This window comes from Lepidochelys kempii, chromosome 10, assembly GCF_965140285.1.
Source record: "Lepidochelys kempii isolate rLepKem1 chromosome 10, rLepKem1.hap1, whole genome shotgun sequence".
Classification (NCBI taxonomy): Eukaryota; Metazoa; Chordata; order Testudines; family Cheloniidae; genus Lepidochelys; species Lepidochelys kempii.
Window position 1 is genome coordinate 76,157,141 of NC_136389.1, and position 20,349 is coordinate 76,177,489.

The window sequence follows — 20,349 nt, forward strand, 5'->3', positions numbered from 1 at the left end:
GTAACTCCTTGCTTATCATCATCCTGGTTAACGTTGTTTCGTTGCTGATCTATTAGAAAACATACTCATTTAAAGTTGCACAAAGTTTGCTTATAATGTTGTTTGGCCACGGGGGCTAGGAACCAGGGTCGGCCGACAGCCCCCCATCAGCTCCCCTCCACCGCCTCCCGCCCACCAGAAGCCCTGTGAATCAGCAACCGCGCCTCCTGCTCACAGCAAGCACTTTTCGGGTGAGGGTGGGGGGGAAGAGAGAGACACAATAAGTCAGCATGCAGAAGAGAAAAACAGACTAAACAGTATTCCTTTCGGTAATTCTCTTGTTTATGTCATCACTGCTCCCTGTCTCCAAAGTCTATTGAATTTCATTACCTTTGCTCTTGATAAGCTCCTCACTATGACCCAGGACCTGCACCTTTACAAAACAGCCTTGGCCTCAGTGCTGAGAAACTAGCCCAATCCTTATGTAATCCATATTCCCGTTAAATGATGGGGTACAGAAAAGTGATTTTCAGCAACCTGCCTTTTGTTTCATAAAATGCCCTTCATTTTACACCTAAGTTTCATTCACATGAACCAGGTGTTCGCTCTCTGTTGCTGTAAATTATTTACGTCACAGAAAAGTGCTGAGCCCATTTTATACATGGCCAACATTAATTTGAGCAGGAAGTGGCCTATAACATTATTTCCTAACCTTTCGGGCCCTGTAATGTACGTGAGTGATTTTATCTATTAGACTGACAGGGCTGAATATTAAACATCCTGTGCATGACTAAATATTTGTGTTTATTGCAAAGTGCTCATGCATAATTTATGTCAAAACCAAAGGGGCACCATGTAGGGCTTCATCCAAGAGCAATTACCCCCTTCTCATGCATTTTTTTCAATGATTGTCCTGTTTTGCAGCTTTTTCAAGAGTCAGATTAGGCAAAAAAAGATGCAATTCAAACCTGAAAAACAGGCATTCAGTGATAGAGGTAGGACATAAGCATGCTATGGTACACATTATTCTACCGTCCCTGTGAAAAATGCTCTTTTGGCATAAGGAGCAGCAGATCACAGAACCGCTGGAGTTTCATAAACAGAGCTCAAAGAGAAAAAAAGATAATTGCGAGAAAGAAGATAAATGTCATTCTGTATATAAGTATTTAACTCCTTAAATGCACAGGTCGGACACAGGGAAGTGAGCAAAGAGGGACAAGAACTCAGAGAAGGTGCTGAAGAGCCCGGGGCATGAACACCCCGGAAAGGACAGCAGTGAAATGATGAAGCTGATTGTTCAGTTACTGGACTCCTATTATAGCTAGTAATGAAGGTTAGCTGCCAGCAGGGCAAGTAAACTATGCACGACACTTAGTTCACAGATTAAAAAGAAAAAAGAACGAGGAAAATTATGGGACACAATGAAGATACCAGTTGGCTTTAACACGAGGAGTGAACTAGAGCTAGTCCTGCATTTCTGCAATGGTCTCCTTTTAGATAATATGTAATTTAACAAAGACAGGGCCACAACCTTTAAAATAAAGGGAGTGGAGGAAATAAGATATGATTAAAGTGAGACACACAAAAAGGTCTGCAGAAACCTGCTAACCTACGCATCAGAAACCTTGGGTATTGCGTACTAAAGCAAAGACCAGTGAGGCTCTGCAGCTGTGCCAAGCCAGTGCAGGTAACTGGGCCAATGTGCATGAGGAAGGTTTACATCAGAAACCACTAACAAGGACAGCTGCTCCAAACAAGACAGGAGACTGACAGCCTGGGCAAGTTTGGGGTGTTGAACTCATTACCTTTTCTTGCAAGTGAAGGAAAAATACCCCAACCCATACACGCACCTCTGTGTCCGGCCGCAGAGATCTCAGATAACTCTTGAGATCCCCGCGTGTCATGAGCTCCATGATAACCAGTGTTGGTTGGCCTTGCGAGACAACTCCAAGCAGCCGCACCTGAAAGAGAAAAGTTAAGATTATCCAGCAAATATGGCTGATTATTACTGGGGAAATTATTAACCAATTAAAAGCCTGGTTATTAACTAGGAGTGGCCCCAGTCTGGAACTAACACTCACAAATCTTGGGAAGAGTTTGGAAAAGATTTCGATTCAAACTCTGTGGCAGCCGCCATCCCTATGAATGCATTATCACGACGCACATTGCGAGAGCCGTGTGACAAGGATGCACTTTCCTTTAGCATGCTGCTTTAGGTGGTCTTGAATCTTGGTATCATGGAGTCAATCAAGCCTGGCACTCGATACCTTCATACCAGTAACTATGGTTACGTTAAGGGAAGCTGTGCTCAATTTCAAGCAACTTACCACATGATGACAATTGAACTCCTTCATGACTGAGGCCTCGTTTAAGAACTCTATCCGTTCACGCATGCTTGCAGACTCATTGACAGTTTTGATGGCCACTCTAGTTTCTGGCTCGTCCTTCACCACTCCCTTAGCTATTCCCTCGTAAACCATTCCAAAGGAGCCCTGCCCAAGCTCCCGGCACATGGTGATCTTCTCACGGGGCACTTCCCATTCATCCGGAACATACACTAGAGTTAAAGAGAAAAGCCAATGACATTCCACACACAGTTGTGCCAATAGGGAGAAGACTTGTGGCTTCAAGATAAAAAACAAACAAACAAAAAACAAAAATGAATTGTGAGTAGCAAAAAGCACACAGCATGAGGACATAAGCATCAAGCTACACATACAATTGTTTCCATGGTCTTTCCAGACAGTCTACCTACCTTAGGTTTTTACATAGCACCTAGAGACTCAAGATTTTTTTCTCCCCTCTCTGCAGAAACCCCAGCCATAGCAGTCAAAGGAACAAGCTACAATCCCAAACATCAGTGCTTTATGTTGCCATCATGACTACCAAGATGGCTCTCTTGAGATGACCTTTAGCAGAGGCCATCAACTTCATGGCAAGTTTCAGTTCTATCTAAGATTGTGATTATTTGATTGTTCCCAGCCTAAGGCATATACAAATCTTAAAGGATGGCAACTGTGGTGGAGAAAAGGAAGCATAACTATGGCTCTAGCATAATGGAAAATGACGAGGGAACAACTATGTGCAAACTCAGTATACAAAACATGAGTTGCAAAGCCAACCACGGTGCGTAGAACCATGGTGCAGCAGGCTTTTTCTGGCAACTTTTCCTTTTAGATTCCTCCATGCAGCACCAAACAACATGCATACTTTCAACTCCGTGTCTGGAGATGCATCCTCTATTGGGGATTGATTTTATAACCACAGGGGAACGGACTAACAGGCTGTTTACATCACTTCTGATCACTCACACCCAAAGCCTATTGCTCCCACAAAGACAGGACTTGTGCAGTAGTGACCCTTTGATAGGAGGCACACAGGAGACCTCACTGCTGGGAGGGATTATTGCTACAGGCAAGAAAACATCTGAGCTAGGATTGGTCCTGCTGCAGCCGCCTGTCAATCACCGAGGGAGGATGCAGAACAGCCACCAGCTCTGGACTGGTGCAATTAATGAATGCTAACAGACCCTTAAAATGGTGCTACTGTAACAAGCAGCAGAGAAGAAGGGAGACAGCTGCCTCCCTTGCAGAAATTGTTAGCTTTCGGGAACTTTCAGCTCTTGTAGACAGATTAAAGCACACTGTCTGGCTTAACCCTAAAGAGGGGAGTTAATGTCTCAAGCTGGCACCTTTTAAGTCCTGTTCTCCTCCTTCACTACTACTAAGAACTTCGCAAATATTTAATCTATACAGCAAGCACACACACATTACTTTGATTGTAGAAAAATCTAATTCTAGATATTTTTAACGGATTAATTCTGGGTCACTGGATAATCATTAAAGGCTCTCCAGTATGTGCAACACCCAGGCAGGCGCTAAAAGAGTCATGGTCTAGCCCCACTCACCTGAGGACTTATTGAAAGTTAAATTCTGAGTTGAGATCTGCTGTAAGTGTATGGTGTAATGTGCAGTAAAAATCTGGCTCTAATGCCACTCAAACTCATTTCATATGCCACCCCCAAAGTCCTTTCCTTTTCTACTCTTTGCTTCTTGAGGATTCTGAAATTCAGAAGTGATTGTGCACTAGTTACCCTAAATTAAAACTCCACTTAGCTACAAGCTTTAATCACTGAACAGTCAGCTTTAATTCTCACTAGTCCTTTGACTGAATGCAGCTTCATCGGCATTTCCCTGCTCGGGATTTTCAGGATATTCCAAGTACGGTGAAGCACCAGGAAGTTTTCACAATCGCTGAACAAGCTCATCATTCCTCCTTAAACGTGAAATCCAACAGTCAGCAGTAAATCGAGTTCTTGCAGGAGGGTGTGTCCAAAATATACTTCAAACTTAACAGCCTAGAGCTACAGAAATCTTTTTTTTTTTTTTTTTTTTTTTTTAAACTGGCTCACTCAAGTTCTATGAAAATCTTGGTGGGGTTTTTTGGGGGTAGTTGCACTACTTACAGCTGCAAATATTTCACTTGAAACAAGTGTAACTTAAATCCGAAGCAGGACTTCTCCATTTATTTATTTATTTGTTTGTTTTGAAGTCAGGAAGGGCAGTCACTAGGATGCCCCTTCTTCTAGCCTCTCCCTATATTTAAAAGATGAGGTCCTCAGCCCCTTAACTGCAGGCCATATACACAACATAAAGGGGACAGAGGGAGCCCTAAAAGCCCAACACAGTATCTGACTTTGGGGCAAGGGCTGTATCTCACTGTGTGATGGCACAGTGCTTAGCACAATGGGGTCCTGATCTCAGTTGGGGTTTTTAGGTGCTACCAGAATACAAATATCTATCTATATTTCGAGATGAGAATTTAAGAACAGTTACAAGTATATAAAATCAAGTTGAAACTAGCATTAAAGAATTGTTTCATCAGCTAGAGAACAACCTTCCTCCTTTATATTACAGGATATGAACACAAAGGGATATAGATTATGTTAAACATGTGTACTTCTTTCCACATACAATTTCCACCCGTGAAGTGTCTGATGGCCCACAGCACTATTTATCTGCATCTTCAAATGTGCAAATTCTTTTGACTGTCTTACTCTTCTACAAATTAGAAGGGCCAGTAGTTTAATAAAGGAGTAATCGCAACTAGTTTTAGCATTTAGATTTGTTTTAAAATGTCAGAAGCTTATACAGCAGCATCACTTGCCCCATAACCTCAGCCGCGCAAAACACAATGCCATCCACAGCCTCAGAAACAACTCTGACATCATAATCAAAAAGGCTGACAAAGGAGGTGCTGTCGTCATCATGAATAGGTTGGAATATGAACAAGAGGCTGCTCGGCAGCTCTCCAACACCACTTTCTACAAGCCATTACCCTCTGATCCCACTGAGGGTTACCAAAAGAAACTACAGCATTTGCTCAAGAAAGGCCCTGAAAAAGCACAAGAACAAATCCGCACAAACACACCCCTAGAACCCCCAACCAGGGGTATTCTATCTGCTACCCAAGATCCATAAACCTGGAAATCCTGGAAGCCCCATCATCTCAGGCATTGGTACACTGACAGCAGGATTGTCTGGCTATGTAGACTCCCTCCTCAGGCCCTACGCTACCAGCACTCCCAGCTGTCTTAGAGACACCGCTGATTTTCTGAGAAAACTACAATCCATCTGTGATCTTCCTGAAAACACCATCCTGGCCTACTATGGATGTAGAAGCCCTCTACACCAACATTCCACACAAAGATGGACTACAAGCCGTCAGGAACAGTATCCCCGATAATGTCACGGCAAACCTGGTGGCTGAACTTTGTGACTTTGTCCTCACCCATAACTATTTCACATTTGGGGACAATGTATACCTTCAAATCAGCGGCACTGCTATGGGTACCCGCATGGCCCCACAGTATGCCAACATTTTTATGGCTGATTTAGAACAACGCTTCCTCAGCTCTCGGCCCCTAATGCCCCTACTCTATTTGCACTACATTGATGACATCTTCATCATCTGGAGCCATGGAAAAGAAGCCCTTGAGGAATTCCACCATGATTTCAACAATTTCCATCCCACCATCAACCTCAGCCTGGACCAGTCCACACAAGAGGTCCACTTCCTGGACACTACAGTGCTAAGCAGTGATGGTCACATAAACACCACCCTATACCGGAACCCTACTGACCGCTATGCTTACCTACATGCCACCAGCTTTCACCCTGACCACACCACACGATCCATTGTCTATAGCCAAGCTCTGCGATACAACCGCATTTGCTCCAACCCCTCCGACACAGACGAACACCTACAAGATCTCTATCAAGCGTTCTTACAACTACAATACCCACCTGCTGAAGGGAAGAAACAGATTGACAGAGCCAGAAGAGTACCCAGAAGTTACCTACTACAGGACAGGCCCAACAAAGAAAACAACAGAACGCCACTAGCCATCACCTTCAGCCCCCAACTAAAACCTCTCCAACGCATCATCAAGGATCTACAACCTATCCTGAAGGACGACCCATCACTCTCACAGATCTTGGGAGACGGGCAGAGAACACTTCAACCTCTTTGGTCACTCTATTACAGACCTAAAAGTGGCAATTCTTCAACAAAAAAATTCAAAAACAGACTCCAATGAGAGACTGCTGAATTGGAATTAATTTGCAAACTGGACACCATTAACTTAGGCTTGAATAAAGACTGGGAGTGGATATGTCATTATACAAAGTAAAACTATTTCCCCGACTTTATTTCCCCACCCCACCCCCCACTGTTCCTCACATGTTCTTGTCAAGTGCTGGAAATGGCCCACCTTGATTATTACTACAAAAGGTTTTTTCCAGCCCTGATCTCCTGATGGTAATAGCTCACCTTACCTGATCACTCTTGTTACAGTGTATATGGTAACACCCATTATTTCATGTTCTCTGTGTATATAAATCTCCCCACTGTATTTTCCACTGCATGCATCCAATGAAGTGAGCTGTAGCTCACGAAAGCTTATGCTAAAATAAATGTGTTAGTCTCTAAGGTGCCGCAAGTCCCCCTTTTCTTTTTGCGGATACAGACTAACACGGCTGCTACTCTGAAACCTATCAAAGACAGGTTTTCATGAACTAATTTTTCATTTCAGTTAAAACAACTAAACAGTAACACTAGACAAGTGGATGAGAATCCAAACGTGAAACTGCTCTGTCTAGTTTGGCTGACTGAGCAAATTGCAAGAAGACACACAACTTTTAAAAACTACTGTTTCAGTTGATTAACTGTGGTGGCATTATACATTCCCACTGAAAGACTCTCGATATGTGAGTAATACAGGTAAAGCAAGCAGAGTTTTAGGTTGATTGTGTCCTATTATATCTCTGCCTCCTTCAAAATGGGGCTTGACCTGATCTCACACAACAGAATATATTAAAGTAAAAGCATCAGAAGCTCCAGGCCACACTTACCATCAGAAGCACTGAAGTACTCAGGGTTCACAGAAGCATAAAGCACTCCATTGCCTAGTCGGTCACTATTCCTGTCAAAACACAAGTTGTATTTTTTTTTCATCCTTAAAAACACAACTAACGTTTCCAATCCTCCTCTTCCTTGGCTCTTCCCCCTATTTACTCCACCACGTGTCCTGTTGCTTCTTAAATGTGGCGCGCGGAGGGGTTTTCAGATGAGATGAGAGAGGAACTGACTTCATTGATCTAACAGAGTTCTTGTTCTCCCTGCTGCATATGCCGACACCTGCCGCACCAACTAAGAAAATGGCCTGAACAGTCTTCCTGGGAGACCCCCTCCCCCAGTTCCGTTCCAGTCGTCTTTATACCGTATCTGCACCACAGAAGAATGAATATGAAACATTTTAATGTGCTAGGTTGTCAGCAACTTATTTTACGGTCCAGTACTGGTAGATTTATAAACGATCATCAAGGCTATGCAGAGGTGACCAAACATTTCATTCCCTGGGCTGGAGCAGGCTTGGGATGAGCTGGCAAGGTTTGTACAAGATAAAGGTCGGGTGAGAGAGGGGTGTCAATTAGCAAACCTATAAGGCCAGAATAAACAGAGCCAGTAAAAACTATCTATCTGGTACAGATAGAGATTTGGTAGATGCTATGTGTAAAGTCAATGTAAACAGTAGTTATCGGGAGTTTTTTCAGTAAGTACAGGCAGTCCTTGACTTTACAACGTTTGATTTATGACGAATGGCACTTAGGACGTTTCTGAATTGACACCCTGATTCAACATACGACAATTGGTTTCAACTTTATGACGTTCGGTCCCGCAATAGAGTGGATTGCGGTTCCGAGTTACGACTTTTCGACTTAAGACACAATTGTAAGGAATCAATCGTGTGGAAAGTCCGAGGACTACCTCTATATCTGAGGTGGGAGAAGGGATTAACGTAAATCTCTACATGCAAAAACAGCCAAAGCTTATTTAAACGTTGGTGCAAATTCTAAATTTTCCTTTTCTTCATTAAAAAAAGTTCAGCAATTGTGAAGAGGCTACCAAGATGCAAAATACCAAGTATGTTCACTTGGATTGACTACAATCTGTCCAGCAAATAAGGTTTTGTGGTTTCCAAAGTGATTCAAATTGTCGGCTAAACCTCTGGTCTATAAGGTTCTATGTTTGCTATCATTGTACCAATGGAGATACATTCCCAAAAGACCATCCCTCCTCATTTCCCTCCCCTCAAGCTCAGCATGTAATGAAAAGCCTCTCCACAACTCCCTCAGCAGACAGATGCTCATTAGTAACTCAAAACATCATCTCCCGATAAGAGAAAAATCTGCTTTAGTTTATACTGTGTGGGCCTCCAAACACCACATTGGTTTCAAATTCAAATTTTCCCTATGGGCATTCAGTTCAAAATGAACATTTCCTCCCACAGTTTAGTCTCCCTCACGAGTGTATGCAAGATCTCACCTCTTTTTGTTAAAGACATACAGCATTATTAGCAACCCTCCAATGATCAGCAGCACTGCAATGGGGAGCACAATTATCAAGTGCAGGAAATTCCCATAGTCTGCCGCTGAAATAGACAAGAAAACAAAATTCTTATGTTGCTATATAATTTCTACCACCACGAGAGTTTTCCGCCTACACAATACATTGCCATACTGCAAAATCAGAAAATTCAGTTTTTTTGTCTGAAGTATAGAAATTTCTTCAAGAAGACTCCCTAACAATAAATGACTAGCGAACCCGAAACCTGAGAAAGAGGACAGCATTAATATTGTAAAAGAGCAGCATTCTGTTTAATTGAGTTTTGGTTTGACTACATATGTTTATGGTCTGATGTTGTTCTTTAAATGATTAATGCACGCGTATCCTTTTAAATTATTTATACACATCTATATGTAAAGACAGCATGCACACAAATATTTTGTTGCTCTAATTTCACCTCAAAATTCTATCAAAATTTGTTTTATTACAAATGGGAGAAGAGGACACATGGGTATTTTTCCTGGATATATTGAGGGTAATAAATGTATCGGCTTTGCAAATAAGCAGAAATAAAAATAAGATGTGCAGATGTAGGAGAACAAGATGAGATGTCTATGGTAGCCTTAAAGCACTGGGTGGAATTTGTGTATGTAATTCATCCTTTACTGATTTGTTTCTGTGTAAAACAATTCCATCATTTCCAGTGTCACTACCCCGACTTGCGTCAACATGTTGATCTTTTGTCAAAATGCCACTTGAGTTCCACAGTAGGAAAAAAACAGCTAAAAATGAAATTGTAACGATGCTCCATGCAAATAAACTTAGCTTCTTGTATCACATTAATGCATACCATAGGTATTCCATATTGACACAAGTTCCAGATTCCAATTCATAATACTGCTGTATGGTTATTCCTAGCAGTACATTTTCACCCAAGATTAGTATACCACAGGGACAACATTTACTATTATTAAATGTGTTTCTACAGATACACTAACCTATACATGTATATACACGCGCAAAACAGAACAGGACCTAGCCTCAAAAGGTACTTTTCATTCATAAGCACTTTCCAATGAAGAGAATGTAGAACAGCTCCAAAGAAACATGCACAACTGAGGAAGTATATAGAGAACTTAGGAAGGATGTTCAAAGTCCCAGTCATGCATGCAAACAACAGGAATAAGTGAGATAATTGAGGAAGTAAGCTAGAAACCACAGATAATTTGACGCAACCTATAAAATTCCTCTTACGTTTGGGTTGTACGTAGAAAGACACTGGTTCAGTCCATGATCCATTTCCAGCTAGAGAGGTGGCCTGAACTCTGGCAGAATAGTTCCCAGGGTTTAGATGAGTTAGTTTTGCTCCTCCAAACTTCCTGTATTCCTGTCTAGAAACACATTCCCGTTTCTCCTGAAAGAAGAAGAAAGGCTTGTACTACATGTAAATATTTTTATACTTGTAACTGTCAGGAACTCAATAAGGTCACAGATTTTGCTGGGCTTTGCATTGCACATTCATGATTTAAGCTTGTTTCTTCAACTAAAATCAGAACAGTTCTCCCTTTGTGCCATTTAAGCATATTTGGAATCCAACAATGGTAAAAGTAAGTTAAACAAGGGAGGGATTGTAACATATTGGCTAGAAAGAGAGACTGGGAGTCGGGATTCCTTGTTTCTATTTCAAGTACCGCCACAGTTGCTCGACAAATCACTTAAATCTTCACCCATCTGTAAATTGGGCATAATACTTAGAAATTGTCTCAGAGGTGTGTTGCAAGATTCTATCTACAAATCCTTGGATGAAAGCTGCTGCTAACAGCACTATTAAAATAAAGGGAAAACTTGTTGCTATACGACTGCTCTTACAAATTTGCTTATTTTGCTTTAGCAAATAGCTAATAGTTACATTAGTATCTGCAGTTCTCTATTTTTCCACCAATACTGACCACTGTGCTATATTTGTACTACACCTCTACCCTGATATAACGCTGTCCTCGCGAGCCAAAAAAATCTTACTGCGTTGTAGGTGAAATCGCGTTATATCGAACTTGCTTTGATCCACCGGAGCGCACAGCACCCCCCCCAACGGAACACCACTTTACCCACCTTATATCCGAATTCACGTTATATCGGGGTAGAGGTGTATATAGTATTGAAATCTGTTCATAACTGTATCAAAGTCTACCTTAAACAGCAAAGCACCTTTATTTCTTTAAAAAAATATTCAGCTTAACAGGAGAACTAAAAAGGGGGAAATTTGGGAGGAATACAAAATTTAGTTGTATTTTAAATATTAAATCCTAAAGGTCCTTTTTACTTTCTTTAAAATAAGTGATCTCATTAATAAAGCATTTCCTGGGCACATGGATCTCTAAGAACTCTAAAAACTTTACACAAACAAAAATCACCCTCCCACCTAGAAAATGTGGGCTCACCTAGAATGAAATCAAGTAATTTTTTTTTAACAATGCACACCAAGGCTTAATAACATAGGAGATCAATTTAGCATGGGCCCTGGAGGGTAACGGCTCTGAGTCTTGTGAAAAGTAGCACATGAGCGTCAATAACCACATGTGCCCAGGACCTCAGCTTTAAGTCACTCATACCGTATTAAGCCATTCGATAAATACTGATTCAAAAAACAAAACAAAACAAAACAGACTAGTGTATTCACACCAGGGTTATCTCAATGGGACTTCCATCCAAATATTTGACTCAATCTGTCCCTCTACAGCTTGACAGAGTTGACCAGACCACAGGTAGGAAGGACAAACTACATGTGAGATTAGTTCCAACAGAACCCCTCGCCCCTCAAACAAACATGTCTTTGGTCAATCCTCACCTCTCCATGCTGCCCATATTTGATTTCATACATCAGTATCAATCCATTCGGGCTTACGGGTTCTGACCACTTCAGATAGATGGCATTATCTTCTTTGCCTTCCCACATTACTGTTCCTGGAATGTTATCTGCTCCGTCTACAAAATAATTAAAGGATAATAATAATTTTGATGTAGCACAAACAGCATTGCAGCCTGTCTGAATTTGAGACAATTGCTGGGACAAGTCAGGTGAAGATATTAAAAAACAAAATTCCTAACTACTCCTTAGGAGCCAGAACAGCACAATAAATATTGCTCAAACCCCCAGAGAGCAAGGAGTAAGCACTTGAAGGCTTGTTGGAGAGATTAGTATTGCCTGAACAATACTGTTACAGCTGATGCAGTGCACAGGCCTAAAAACATCAGGACACAATAAGTAAGTGATCTAATACAAAGTACAGGCTGAAGAATTTAGTATATTAGTGATGGTTCTTTCTTCAGACCTCCAAAGTACTCCCCAGGCTAGTGAGTGAAAGTCATGCTGATCTAACGGCTGCAGAAGGCCCGAAGTAGCAGCAGTAGGTGTTGCATCTCTGCAGAGCTACTTGCAGAATAGCGTCCACATGACAGGATGCACAGACAGAGGCTTGCCAGAAAAACAGGCACAGGTTGGGGTCTGCACGGAGGTCAAAACTGGCTCCATTATCACAGCATGTGGGTGGTCAGTGTAGGGACAGTATCTGCAGCATGTGCAGACACAACTTACGATGGAGAGACATCAGTGCTCTTCGCCTTATCCCCAGCGCATCTGGTTGTGGAAATTATTCAGCAGGCTGCCTGGGGACTATCAATACCGGTCCAGCCAAACAATGTATGTACTAGGTTCAAAAGCCCACATGATCACAAAGGCCCTCAATTCTGCGAATTCACAGGCTAAGATTTTGGGAATGTTTGTTTCCTTTCCCCGATCTCATGGATTTCCCTACTTACTCGAAATAAACAATACCTCTGCATTGTACAGACAATGGCTGGCTCTGGATTATGATAGCATATCCTTCCAGAAAGCAAAACTACCACCATTTTGCATCAAAAAGAAACCAGACATCTGCTGGAGTTAGGACTGAATATGGGTTTATACTGAAATCAAGTCTTTTCTTCTCAGTAGATGAACAATCTGCATAAGCTCAAGACTTACTACAGTGATTGCAAACAGTTGTGAGAGTACCCAGTACTCCATATTTGAGATAGGCTAATTGTTTGTGATTGTCCATAAAAAGTGACACAATACTGTTTCCATTCCCAGATTGGAGGAGTGCACTAGCATTCCATGGCAGAGGAAACATTTTGTTTTCACAGCAACCACTCACACAAGTAAAACTCAAACATCTGTGACCAGGCCAAAGTGAATTGATTAGAAATTGCGAACAAATATCCATGGACTACAGCATGTCAGGAAAGGCACACTTAACCCTCCTGCATCAGGGTGTCTGAGGGGTTCAGGAAACCATTCCCACTCCCTCCCTGCACGTGTGGACAGATTTGCAGAGTTATCTGGGCAGACAATGGGGATTATTTACCCTCCTCTGCAGCAGTGAACAGTGCCATAGGCTGGAAGGCTGGACCCTGGAGTTTAAGGACTAATAGAAGGTGTTGATCCAGTAAGATAACATTTTACCTAACTCTCACATTTAAAAAATATGTTTATTTTTTGCATTAAAAAAATCCTTTAAAAAACCTATTATTTTATATTTGGTTTTCAAAGCTTTGTCTCCCTGTGTGTATCTAAGACACGTTACCACCCAGAAAATGAAATATAAAGTTTGAAACTCTGGAGATCGTACCTGCAGGCATGGTTCTTGCAAAAACAAAGTTGGAAGCACTGCAGCCAAGTGTCTCTGCTTCATGATTGCAGCTGTGAATATCAATACGGTAAAGAGTAAAAGGCTGGAGGTGGGAGATGAGCGTCCTTTCCCGGCCCTCCACTTTGCTCTCATAGAATGGATATTCCATCTCACTCTCCTCCACATCAGACACATTGGCAAAATGATCTGGCACCGTTGTGTTCTTGTTCCTACTGGCAAGAGTGGTGTTTGCGATTCGGAACACATCCCTGCGCTTCCGGTCCGGTCTACAGCGAACAAAGGGCAATATATGGAAACAAGTCGTTTTAATGTATTAAGCTTCTCAATTGACCGCAAGTGAAAACTGTAAGTCAGAAAATACGTATGTAATCATCTTACAGATAGACAGAGCCTCCAACTTCCACTGTGCAAGCCTCACTGAGGACAATGTCTTGAATGGCAAAAATGTGCCCAAGGTTGTTACATAAGCGAACTGGATCCATATTTAATGATGGTGATGCTGAAGCCTGCTTTAGAGGCTCAAAATAAAATCAGATGGTACAGGTTTAAACGTCAACTAAAAACTGTGAAAGACAACAGCTGTGCCCTTACAGACATCATTTCCCTGCCATTTCTCAAACCTATCTGTCATGAGGCCTCTAACTGACCAACCTTATGATCAGAAAAAAATCAGCACCATCTAGTGCAGGTGTGTACTGAAACGAGGCCACTAAGTAGCTTGGCAAATCAGCAGCCCAACAAGCATCTCAGTACAGAATGAGAGCCAACATTAACCAGTGTATACTAGTGGCTTGGTTTTCTTGCATTGTTCTGTGTTTTACTAGCAACAGTCAGTCACCGGACATGTTTGGCTTTTGAGAGAAGTCTGTTAACAGCGTCTTCATTTTGTAAGGGAAGTGGTGGGCAAAGGAGCACGAGCATTTTATTAGCACAGTAGAAGACATATAAAATGATCTAGAAAATAGCATGTACATGCCTCAGAAAAGGGAGCTTTTTAATTTGGTCTGTAAAGTTGCATGTGCACCTATGGAACTATGGAAATAAAACAAACATTTGTAATAATCTAGGTATTGAATTAAAAAACAAGTGATCTACAGCAATGATCCTGCAGGTTCTGTTGTTTCACGTTTTAGAATTGACAGTGCAGACAGGCCTTTTTGTCAGTATAGTTACTAACATGGAATCAAGGTGTACACAATAGAATGAATCTAGCTACCACACATCACTGTTACACATCAGAGGTGTCACATGTTCTTCAGTTTGAGATTTGGGTGTTTGTTCTACACAGGAACGCAGACCACATAAACAGGATGACCGCTTCCAGATCCTCCAATCCTAATCAATGAAGTGTTCTTGAGTTAGAGCTGAATTAACCGAACACTGAAGGAGTAAGGTGGCGGGGAGAGAAATCAGGGAAGAATCTACACCAGAAATATTTCCTTCATTGTACCTCACCTCACATTATACCACTTACACAATGATCGTCTATTACTAGGCCAGTGCTGGGTCTATCAAATTACTACAGTGAGGCAATGATTTCAACACATTCCCGATCAAGGAGTGGACATTAAAGTGGAAAAAGTGCCCTGTCAACTAGGAAACAGATTGGAGAAGTAGCTCACTATGAAATAAATAGTCTTAGAACATTCAGCCATATCAAAGAGTTCATCAGAGCTGCGTGCCAAACAACTAACTGTGGGCACATTTGGTTTTGAAACATATTGGTAGAGGTTGGATGAAATTTTTAAGGAGTTCACTAAGGCCAAGCTTACAAGCTTACAGCAGCCCCTGTAAGAGCACTCGTGTAGCCGCATAACAGCTCTTGCGTCAACATAAGACCAGCTCAACGAGCACTTATGCCAGCAAAAGTTATTTCGCTCGGCAAGTGTTCTTTTCACACCCCTGAGCAACAAAAGTTTTGCCAACACAAGTGCTAGTGTAGACATGGCCTTAGATTCTCCCAAATCCTAACGAATCTCAGGTTGCATAAATGTGACTCACACAAGGCAGGCAAACCGCAGCAGACGTATCAACTAATAAATATGAAGACTAAGATAGGACTACCTGTGTTATGAAGCAACATGCCCCATGTGATTAACTCAACTCAGGGCTTGTCTATTCAACCAAAGGCACACTGGGGGGCAAATCTACCTCGCACTAGCCTGCCACGTGCTAAATCGATGCATGGACACTGCTGCCGTGCTCTAGAAATTCCCTCGTGTGCTCTGACCTACTCCCATTTCAAAGCTGAGTAGATCACAGCACACCAGGAAACTCTTAGTGCGAAGTGGCAGCTGGTGCCACATGGTGACGTAATGCATGGCAGGCTGGTGCCGGGTAGATTTACATCCCGGCTTGCTGTGAACGAAGTGTTGGTAGAGACAAGTTCTGAGTAAGTTTAAGCAGGAAATGGGAGAATTTCATAGCAAACAAAAGCACACACACTTTCTCTTTTATAACATGTATCACTGGAGAAGCCACTAGGCCTGTTTGCTGTGCTTTGGTAGAGTCATCATTCATCCCCTTACTCCACTGTAGAGAATAAACCTTTGGACCAGCATAGAAGGACAAGGATGCCCACTTCTGAATTAGAGGACATTTGCGCTTGTGACAAAAAGCAGTGAGATTCACACGAGCCAACTTTTGTCAGTGCCAGTGGATGCTCGTGCCTCCCCCCCAGCCCCTGTCCCAACTCCGCCCCTCCCTGCCCCTATTGGATCCCTCTCCAAATCCCCGCCCGGCCCTGCCTCCTCCCCCAAGCATGCAGCATTCCCCCTCCCTCCCAGGCTTGCCGCTCAAAACAACTGTTTTGCAGCGCAAGCGCTGGGAGGGAGGGGGGAAAAGCAGGACCCAGCGGCGGACTCAGGGGAGAAGGCGGAGCGGAATCAGAGGTGAGCTGGGGGGGGGAGCGGCAAGGGGGGAGCTGCTGGTGGGTGCAGAGCACCCACCAATTTTTCCCCACGGGTACTCCAGCCCCGGAGCACCCATGGAGTCAGTGCCTATGGTGAGACTGGAAAGAAAAATCAACTGCAAAGTCATGTGTTGATGCAAGAACACATCCTGGCAACCAAACAACCAGAAGGAGTGACCTTACCTACCACCACGTTTACAGGATGTGTTAAGATTCGCTCTTTGAAAGTCTCTGAAAAATTTAAACCAGGGTCCTACATTTACTTTAAAAAAGATAGAATAAAAACACAGAACGCGTGGGTGAAAAAATACAGTCACGTTAGGGAAAGACAGAGATCCATGTATTAACCACAAGACAAACATAACTAAAATACTGAGGGATTTGACATCAATGACTTTCTGTCGCGCAGCTGCTGACTTTGCTGGAACACCCAAATGAGGAAAAAATTAGTACCCAAGAAATTAGACAGCCAAAAATAAAGGAAAGTCTTGGGGGAAAAGGCAAGTAAATCCATCTATTTTATGACATAGGGAGAAGGGGATAAACAATGAGAAAATAAAATCACTGTAAAGAAAAAGTAGATCTTTAAAAGAAATGGATATATCAGTGCAAAATCTAATTACCTTCTTAGGGTGTGTCTACACTACTGTCATTACAGCAGGACAATGTTACAGCTGTGCCACTGTCGTGCCATAGCATAGGCGCTTCCTAAACCGATGGAAGGGGTTTTTCCATCCACGTAGGTAATCCACTTCTCCAAGAAGCGGTAGGTAGCTAGGTCAATGGAAGAATCCTTCTGTCAACATAGCCATATCTACCCTAGGATTATGTTGACCTACTCTCGGTGCTAAACGTGTGAAATTTTTCACAGCCCAGAGCATTGTAGCTATGTTAATTTAATTTTTAAGTGGAGACCACGTCTCTATGTGCTAATTGTAGAGTTACAGTTTCTCAGATAGTGAGTGTTACTCGGTTACCACAAGAGAGCAAAAGGAAAGCTGCAGACTAAAGATTCTTGCAGTGCTGTAAACGCAGCCCCAACAGCAATAAAAATTATCTTGTCTCGGCCCAACCCTTCCTGCTGCAATGCTGTACACTTGGGACGTTTAGAAATCACAAACAGGCCAGGGCAGGAGGATGTAACGACACAGATGTATTGGTTTTTAAGCAGCCTGAAAACCGCATGGTCAGATCCTTTTATTTACATGCTGTGTTTCTTTCATAACATCCCAAAGACAAGCAAGACCCCGGTAAAAAGCTAGAAACATAATACACTTCTAATGAGGCTTGTGTTGACACATGAATTAACTTCCCCCCTCAGGGAAAGAAAAGAAAAAAAAAATAGACATCCTTAAGTAAGAAGTTGCTCAGATTTGTCCTATGGAGAAATCTCACCAGGTCATAATCTCACATTTCCCTGACATTCAGACTTCTTAAAAGTCACTTAACTAACTCAGCTATTTACAAGTCTTGTAACTTATCTGATCCTGCTGTTAAATCACCGAAAAGAAAAATATACCCATTATGAAAGCAAGCTGGGGGGCGGCGGAGGGGGGGGGGGAGAAGACTGTAAAACATTCAAAGCATTCTTTATGAATTGCTCCCATTTAAGTTTTAAAACAGTGTAATGTTGATCGTTAATTTGGCTCCTGACCCACTCAGGTCTGAGTGTCACTGCCTTACACAGTCTAAGAGTGTCTTAAATAAGAGTTTTACAAGTTAAGTTTGAGAACAGAAAAATTTTCTTTATCATTCAGTCTTATTTTTTCACGAAGACCACACCTGAACACTTTCTCAAGCCCCATTTAATGCCAACTCCACCTACTCCTCACTAGCCAGGAGAGACAATGAGACTACATGCCCGATCAAAGCTGAAAGCTGATTGCTTACATAATAGTGTTACAGCCACACACAGTATGCTGGCCTTGTGATCCAATTATCTTAAGTAAAAACAGCTTACAAAAGAGGTAAATTAGAAACTCAAGCATCACAACCATGGATGAATTCAATAATACCTGCTCCATGATGCCATATAAAATGGATCTTAATGGATATGTTTCTACTTAACATGGAAACAGCACCCTTTATCATGAAACAGTGTGTACATTTAGTTCTTGGTTACAGTCAAAGCCCAGGAAACCAAAATACAGTCCTTAATTAGTGCAGACATATGAATTAGAAAGCACAACCATTTCAAATTTTGCAAGGCCTCAATATTCCTTTAATTTCCAAACCAGATACACCTTCAAGACGAGTTACCTATGCATTTAAAAGGCCATTTAGAGAAAAAAAACTTGTTTGAAGCCAGTTCTCTGCCGTGGGTTGATCATCCTTGAAACCATTACAGGTGAAGAACTCTTACATGACCTTTGATTCCACAAAGGAGCAAACACAACAAAGGTCCTTGAACAATGTAGGTAAGGACCATTATGATTAGTTAAAACAGGGAGAGCACGGGCTAAAAATCAGTGAAGAAAAGAAGCTGTGAAATAGAAAGACTGCAGATCACCTCTCCCCTTACATGAGGCAGTGTTTATGTGCTTATGGTTCCATTAAAAAAATGCTTTCATGTGTATATACCAAGGGCCCCAGGAAATATCAATCACTGCTAGTCCCCACCTATAAAGACAGCAAAGATCCAACTTCTATTACCTGGGCACAAAGATGGAGTTATGAAGGAAGTTCTCAAAGACTTTCCGGTACTCTGCCTCCTCCTTCTCCGCTTGCTTCTCTGCCTCCGTCTTGGGGCAAGCACAACAAGGTCCTTTCTCTCCCCCACTCCCCTCTGGCTTGGTGGGTTCGGTAGCTTCTTCTGTATCAATGGTCCCATCAGCATATCTCCGAATTGGGACTTTATCTTTAAAAGAAAAGAACAGATGTTGAGGTTTTTTCCCTTATTGCCAGTGGATGCATTAACAATCCATGTTCACCCTTCCCCCTGTACTGGCTGTTATTCACAGAAACGTCAGAGAATAGGTAGCTGCAGCTGCATTTGCTGGTCATGTGAATAATGAGGACGGACAGGTATGAATCTCAGGCATTTTAACACATAACTGCTGTCAGCTCCCTTACCTTTGGAGCAGTAGTTATGTCGGTAAAGATAACTGTCCTGAGGCTGCTGCTGCCACCGTACAATATAGTACGACAGGTTGCCATTGGGGAGAGAGGGTGGATTCCATTTCACTATTAGCTGAGAGGAGGCATTAGATGCTGAAATAACATCCAGTGGGATAGATGGCACTGGGGGGGGAAAAAGGAACAGGGGAAAAAAAATAGGCATTTTTACACACAACTCATATTGAAATATAAAAAGCTGAGCAACAATGCTTCAATTAACTGCTTTGTACATCACTCTGAATAACAGCTCGTCCCACCTCAAGGGAACGAAGAATGCTTCTGACACCCCTCGGCTAACAGATGTGAACGTTTTAAAGGCCACCACCCTACAGCAGTGATCTGATGTACACAACAACTTGCCTTAATGTCGAAGGGCCAAGTTTTGCAATCCTTAAAATAGCAACGCTCCCATTACTTTCCAAAGGGAATACTGCTTGAATAATGGCCACAGAACTTGGCCTGAAGTCGGTAACCATGCCCTGGTAAACTATTTGAAGACATTCTGATTTCCTTACTCCATGTAATCCAGAAAGGTTCAATTTATGTACTCGCACTGTCCCATATCTTTTAGTTGCTGCTTTCTCAACAAAAGCAATTGTTTACGCGAAGAACGTTAAGAATGCCATAATCGGAGGTTTCATATGGAAAATTATGACTGGCATTATGCGGAGAGAGAAATTTAGGGGGGTGGAGTAAACAAACCACAGCAACAAACCCTGCAGCAAACCTGTGTGATGAATTTCCATA

At 42.2% G+C, this 20,349-nt stretch overlaps 1 protein-coding gene across 5 annotated transcripts in view; it reads right to left on the reverse strand.

The window, feature by feature from the left end:
* Positions 1–20,349, reverse strand: part of IGF1R (insulin like growth factor 1 receptor) — a 309,308-nt gene that overhangs the window by 46,263 nt on the left and 242,696 nt on the right. For all 5 annotated transcript variants that reach the window (XM_073304258.2, XM_073304254.2, XM_073304257.2 and 2 more), the window contains 9 exons: positions 19,558–19,725; positions 19,138–19,342; positions 13,554–13,840; positions 11,732–11,868; positions 10,141–10,300; positions 8,866–8,971; positions 7,392–7,462; positions 2,307–2,536; positions 1,830–1,940 (listed from right to left, as the gene is read on the reverse strand). In XM_073304258.2, the coding sequence (XP_073160359.1) occupies positions 1,830–1,940; positions 2,307–2,536; positions 7,392–7,462; positions 8,866–8,971; positions 10,141–10,300; positions 11,732–11,868; positions 13,554–13,840; positions 19,138–19,342; positions 19,558–19,725 (1,475 nt within the window). The remainder of the gene's footprint in view (positions 1–1,829; positions 1,941–2,306; positions 2,537–7,391; positions 7,463–8,865; positions 8,972–10,140; positions 10,301–11,731; positions 11,869–13,553; positions 13,841–19,137; positions 19,343–19,557; positions 19,726–20,349) is intronic.